The sequence below is a fragment of the Acomys russatus genome, chromosome 23 (genome assembly GCF_903995435.1).
Source record: "Acomys russatus chromosome 23, mAcoRus1.1, whole genome shotgun sequence".
Classification (NCBI taxonomy): domain Eukaryota; kingdom Metazoa; phylum Chordata; class Mammalia; order Rodentia; family Muridae; genus Acomys; species Acomys russatus.
This window is the reverse complement of record NC_067159.1, coordinates 47,011,518-47,017,780: the sequence shown is the minus strand read 5'-3', so window position 1 is coordinate 47,017,780 and position 6,263 is coordinate 47,011,518. Positions and strand designations below refer to the sequence as shown.

The 6,263-nt window shown below is 43.2% G+C and overlaps 1 protein-coding gene across 3 annotated transcripts in view; it reads right to left on the bottom strand.

Annotated features, from left to right (window-relative positions):
- Positions 1 to 4,520: 4,520 nt before the first annotated feature.
- Lpar3 (lysophosphatidic acid receptor 3) overlaps positions 4,521 to 6,263 on the bottom strand; it is a 63,854-nt gene continuing 62,111 nt past the window's right edge. For all 3 annotated transcript variants that reach the window (XM_051165683.1, XM_051165681.1, XM_051165682.1), the window contains exon 3: positions 4,521 to 4,876. In XM_051165683.1, coding sequence (XP_051021640.1) covers positions 4,548 to 4,876 — 329 coding nt within the window. In that variant the 3' untranslated portion in view covers positions 4,521 to 4,547. The remainder of the gene's footprint in view (positions 4,877 to 6,263) is intronic.

Genomic DNA, 6,263 nt, shown 5'->3' with positions numbered 1-6,263 from the left:
AAATACATTCCACTCTTGATTTAGTCACAATTTACTTTGGACACTCACTCAGCCTTGTGGTTTTTAGTTCTCTCCAGTGTTATATGGAGATGCTGTCCATGACAAGTTCCTCCCAGGTGCGTTAATCAGACTCTTATCTCTATCAAATGAAGAATCTTTAGTGATACTCCCCTGCAAAACAGCAACAGACCCCATACTCTGTTCCTTGGATCAAATACAGTTATTTTCCATAAATGGTTTGATCCATGTTCTCTTTGAAGGTCACAGGGACATGAGGAATGGGTGATATCAAGATATGCTGTCCAGGCCAGGCGTGGTGGCGCATGCCTTTAATCCCAACACTCAGGAGGCAGAGGCAGGTGGATCGCTGTGAGTTCAAGGCCAGCCTGGTCTACAAAGTGAGTCCAGGACAGCCAAGGCTACACAGAGAAACCCTGTCTGGAAAAACCAAAATGAAAAAAAAGAAAAGTGAGAGAGAGAGAGAGAGAGAGAGAGAGAGAGAGAGAGAGAGAGAAGAAAAGAAAAAGGGAAAGAAAGAAAGATATACTGTCTATGGTTGTTTCTCAATTATCACCACGAAGAATGTTATTTGAATTTTGATGAGTATCGTATCAAATCTGTACATTACTTTTGGTAAGAGAGCTGTACATTAATTCTGCCGATCCAGGAGCATGGAAGGTCTTTTTTATTTATTATCTTCTTAATTTCTTATTACAGCATCTTAAAGTTTTCATTATATACCTCGAGTAGGATATTTTTCCTAGTTTCCTTCTGAGAAAGTTCCTTATTAGTGTATGCAAAAGGACTTGGTTTTGTGAAGAGTTTGTAACCTGAAATGTTGCTAGTCAGCAATCTCTAGGCTAGCAAGAGGCCCTGTCTCAGAAACAAGGTTGACAGTGCCCTGACAAATGACACCTTTGTCATCACCATCTACATCTGGTCTTCTCGTTCATGAATAAACATGTGCACACATACCCGCACGCACGAACATGTACAAACACATGAAAGTGTAAACATGACTTTAGGAAGTGGCAGACATTTTTTTCTAATATGCACAAAGATGCAGCATGGGACGTGGCACATAGCTTTCCCCATTTTGATCCGATACAGTTTACTGTATAATGTGCAAGCTCTAATCTCAGCAGCAAAGAAAGCACAGGTGCATTTTATGGAAATTGGATTGTACAAAATTGAGATTGCTGATACAGAAAAATATTATGTGTAACTGCATAAAATTGCAACTTAAAAACAAACAAACAAACAAACAGCCATGAACTGCAAAATCCAAAACTAGGTTGGACCGGTGACTTGCCAACTTTGGTCACTGACTGCCACTTACAGTCACCGTGTTACATAGTAATGTGGAACGCAGCCCTTTATTTATGTACTCGGAGACATCTGCACAAAAGTCAATGTTCCAAGCATTGCTGTTTGCACTATAACCCTTATCCTTGATGTTACAATCGATAAACCACTCTGTACGCCCAACAACAACGGCGATCAATAATCTGCCATCTGATAATTTAAGAAAGAGCACACTCAGAGATGCAGTGGAGAAATTAATAAAATATAGCAGCAAGGCAAAGAGAAAACCCACAGCAGCAGCATGCCTACTAACGCTTATATCTCGGTGGAAACTAATAATAAGTTTCTGAGCAAACTGTGTGGTGTGTTTGGGAGAGCATCCATCACACAAAATGTGCTTTCTCTTATGTTAAAGATCTTCATCTTTAAGCAATCGCAACCCCAGCTTCTATGGCTACATGAAACTGGAAGGAGCTTTGGGGCGTTCCAATTTAACACCGTGTTTAGTGATGCACAAAAGGGAATGGGGTTCTGTGGTAAGCTTCCCAGAAGTCAGATCTGCTTCTCTTCAGATTCTCTTCAGAAGTCAGATTCTTTTCAGGTCACACTGAGATGCATTGTGTTGTAGGGTAATGTTGAGGCTATTTTTATCCCAGATTCTAATGAGTTTTGAGTTTGTCACTAAGTCACCTTCATGGTGTCTCTATGTGGCTTACCTTCACTATACTTGTTCCACCAAGGAGGAAAAGAGGACCAAATAGTCTTTACACCATTCTATCGGGTGATCAGAGGACTAATGAGCTAACAGGTGAAGCTCACCTACAAACAGAGCTTAGTAAATGCTGTGGCCTGCGTGGCTCGATGGCTGCAGGTGAACAGAATCACACTTGCAGCCATGCACACTGGACCTTGGACTCAGGCTGTCTTAATATAAGGTGGGCATGTGCTGAGAGTGCCAGGGCATCAAAACAGACCCATTTTGACTTTTAGTTTTTGTTTAAAAAAAAAAATCAAGATACTAATTTTCGCAAATGAATCACAAAGTGGAGGCCTGCATGGATATTGGACATTACTATTGGTCTTATTTGGAAACATAACAAGCAATTAGGCTTTTTTGGTTGTTGTTGTTTTGTTTTTCGAGACAGGGTTTCTCTGTGTAGCCTTGGCTGTCCTGGACTCACTTTGTAGACCAGGCTGGCCTTGAACTCACAGCGATCCGTCTGCCTCTGCCTCCCAGGTGCTGGGATTAAAGGCATGCGCCACCACACCCGGCTCCGAGATAGCAGTCTTCATACTGGACTAATTTCTCTCAACAACACAGAGTGATCAGAACACCACAGACAATGCCACAAACTTAAAGAGAAGACTTGTAGGCTGAGGATCTTAGAGGAGCCGGAGGAGCAGCCTTTCCTTGCATTTATTCCCCTCACACACTAAAGGCGGGATTTTCTGAGTAGTCTCAGTGAACCCGGTGACCTTTCCAAACATCATTCCAAATATACATGAATTCCTTGTTCTTGTGCCATTCTCGAGAAGCGTGTGAGCATAAAGACAAAAGCTATATATTCCTACCCTGTGTTTCCGCATTCTGGATCCCCTCCAGACACCATTCTGAATATGACACTCAGATGCAGGGTACTAAAAATGGTTCCTGCCTCAAAATAAAACCTTTAAAGATCCCTTAGTGGCTATTCAGGGACTGGAATTCAATTTCAATTCTCCACCCTTTGGCCAGCTGTAGAGTCGGAATGCTTACATAAAACACCGAGAGTATGTACTTCATGGCAAATTTGATTTTTCTTCTGCAATAGAAATGTGAGTCACGGTTACCACACACTGTATTTTTTGCTTAGGTAATATACAAAGCAATAATGGACCTCATCAAGGGGAAACAGGTCCTTTAAAATTTTTTATTTTATAGGTAGCTTTAACAGAAGCTTTGGGTACACCCACCTACTGCATCAAGCATGTAAAAATCTAAGCCTTAAAATCATAATGCTCTATATTTTAGGCCATTATATCTCAAAGCATGACTTCTTAAATTCTTTTTTTGTTACAAGTAGTTTGTGCACATTAATGTTACATCACAACAGCAAAGGAAGAAAGAAAACACGTAAACGTTTGAAAACTACATAAATACTACAGTACCTGCGTTGAAGTTAATCTTACTCTAAATGCCTCATGTACACATCAGCAGCCTATGTGTATGAAGCACTATTTTTGTTTTTAACCGATCTGTCTTTCATAGGTCTTTGAAAGAGAAAGATACAAGATCAAAATTTAGTCCACAAATAAGATAAAGTACACTGGCAGCTACTAGATGAGCAATCACTGTGCACACGGAACCCAGCGTGCCTACCAACAGTCTCCAGATAACCAAGATGGAGGATCTAGTTGCGCACCTACTTGACGCTCTTTGGAAGACGTCTAGCCTGCCAGTCGACACTGTCATTTACTCTACTATACAGTTGCCAGTTTAGGAGTAAACAGTTTTTCTGTTCTTATTTAGGGAACAAAAGTAATTCCTAAAGCCACTAGCACGGACTGGAAAGTCTAGGAGGCAGTGAATTAAGGTCACCATCGCTGACTGGCCTCTTTGAATTGTATACATTGAATTGGATGGACACCCGTGCAGAACATGTGCAGCCATGTATGCTAAAGGACAAAACGTTCTTTTCTACACTGCAACCTTTGCAGTATTCTTTTCAATAAACGTTTTTCCTCAGAAAGCTCATCTGGCTATAAATCAAATTTTACTCCAGAGCCTGTTCCGGTTTCCCAGATGCCTACACCACATCTAGCTCCTGGCCATGGCTTCTATGGGGAGGACAACGCTCACTGCTAAAACATTTTAAACATTTCAAATGCATGCGGAAACAACTGCATAGACTCTAGCAGCTACAGAAGGAGGCTCAAGGACCATTATTTATTATTTCTATTAACCTAGGACCTTCAACACCATCTTTTAAAACACAGAGAATGATGGCAAGATCGCGGCAGAGCCCAGATGCCTCACAAGCTGGAGGATGTCCTGAGCGGACAACAAACAGGAACCCGCTGTTCATGTCTCCCGCATCTGTGCACTCTAACTAAAAGCACTGTTTTATCTTCCTTGACGTTGAAAACCCCAGCAGTGAGTTGTGGAGACTTCAAACAACACGGTCAGTCCACGGGCTTTGTGGGATAGGCGAGCAGTCTTAAAAGCTCTTTCCCCAGGGAAGAGGGCTTAGGGGGTCCTCGGCTTAGGAGCTGTTTTTATTGCACACCTGGCCCTGGCTGACGCTGTCCTCCAGGTACTGGCTGCCAGTATCACTCCTGCTGTTGATGGTAGAGGGGATGCGAGACGGGCGCCTCTCCGCGCTGCTGTCCTGCGGGGCACAGCAGAGCATCTTCTTCATGGTGCTGTACATGTCCTCGTCCTTGTACGAGTAGATGATGGGGTTCATGACGGAGTTGAGCAGCGCCAGCAGCAGGAACCAGCGTTTCACATGCTGCACGTTACACTGCTTGCAGTTCAGGCCGTCGAGCAGCAGGACCACCAGGCCCGGGGTCCAGCACACCACAAAGGCGCCTGCAGGGAGAGAGGAAGAAACAGGGGCTGCTCAGACCTCTAGATGCCGGCTCAGAGTCTCTGTCCCAGGCTTTACGGTTTTACGTCCTCCAGAGGAGGGTTAGAGGTTGAACAGCTGGGGGCCCCTCGCCCCTTCCATTTCACCATCCATGGTATTCTATCTTGCTGCTCACCCAGGCCTCATTATTGATAAAAAGCTAACCTTTGCAACGCAATTATAAACTGTTCCACATATGTGAGCCCCTAAAGTTTTCTGAACCACATTAGAAAACCACTGTAGTTTTTCACATTTGACAGGAAACTGAGGCTCTGTTTCTAGTGTCTGTGTGAAGGACCCCAGCACTCATATTTTTTTACCCATTCTGTTCCCAACTCCAGGCTTTTAAAACACGTTCCTGAAAATTCTAGCAATAACTAGTGCACTCTACACACAGCTACAGCAAACCACCCCACCCCCACCAAGCGATACACAATGGGCTTTGTCAGGGGCAGGCAGGCATGGCTCCTACCGCATTATCTTCAGACTTTAATAAAGTCAAAAGTTCCATCCATCACAAATGCACACTGGGCCTTCCTAAACTCCCTGTTCTCTTGTGACATGTTCGCAGGCTATTTTCTTAATCATCTGCTGTCATCTCCATTGCTTTTGTAAGAAACAATTCTTCCACGGCATGATGGATAGAAATGTGCCTTGTAGACCATGGTGGAACATGACCACCGCCCACTAGTAACTGGATCACACTGACCTCACCTCTCAGCTCAGTGATGTTGAAACAGGTCCGATGGTTTCCTGCTTCCTTAACATGGCCCCGGGCAATAGATAGCAGCTAACTTTTATATGCTTACGATGAGCCAGGCCCGGTGCAAGAAATGCTTTTCTTGATTAACCCACAGGATTACACTATGAATCGGCACCAGAGAAGTTATATATTTTGTCCATAGTAAGTAGGGTTTAGGAAACATTTAATTGTGAATGTGTGTTCTTCCTCCACAGATGATATTCTTCACTGTAATGGGACCCATCTCCTTACTATAAGGTGGTTCTTTTCTCTTGGTGATGCCATTGTTTATATGCCAATAAGCATTCATTTCAAGCCTCCATTGTGCTTGGGGGCTATACCAGTTTTCTGTTCTGTGCTAGGGAGCTAAAAGCTCACAGGGAAACCAATACACAAGTCTATAAAAATCATACCAACAACTAGTTAGTTACTCTTATTGGTTAGAACTGTGCCTGGGCAGTTTTCTCCTAGGTGCTCACATAAACATGAGAATCAAAGCGGGTGAGAAATGGGCCCCAATACTGTGTTTGACCTTTTGAGCTGTGGCTTTGCTTGGACCCAAGTTAGATGTGTAAGAGATAACAGTAGACGTTAGTTCTCTAATTTAG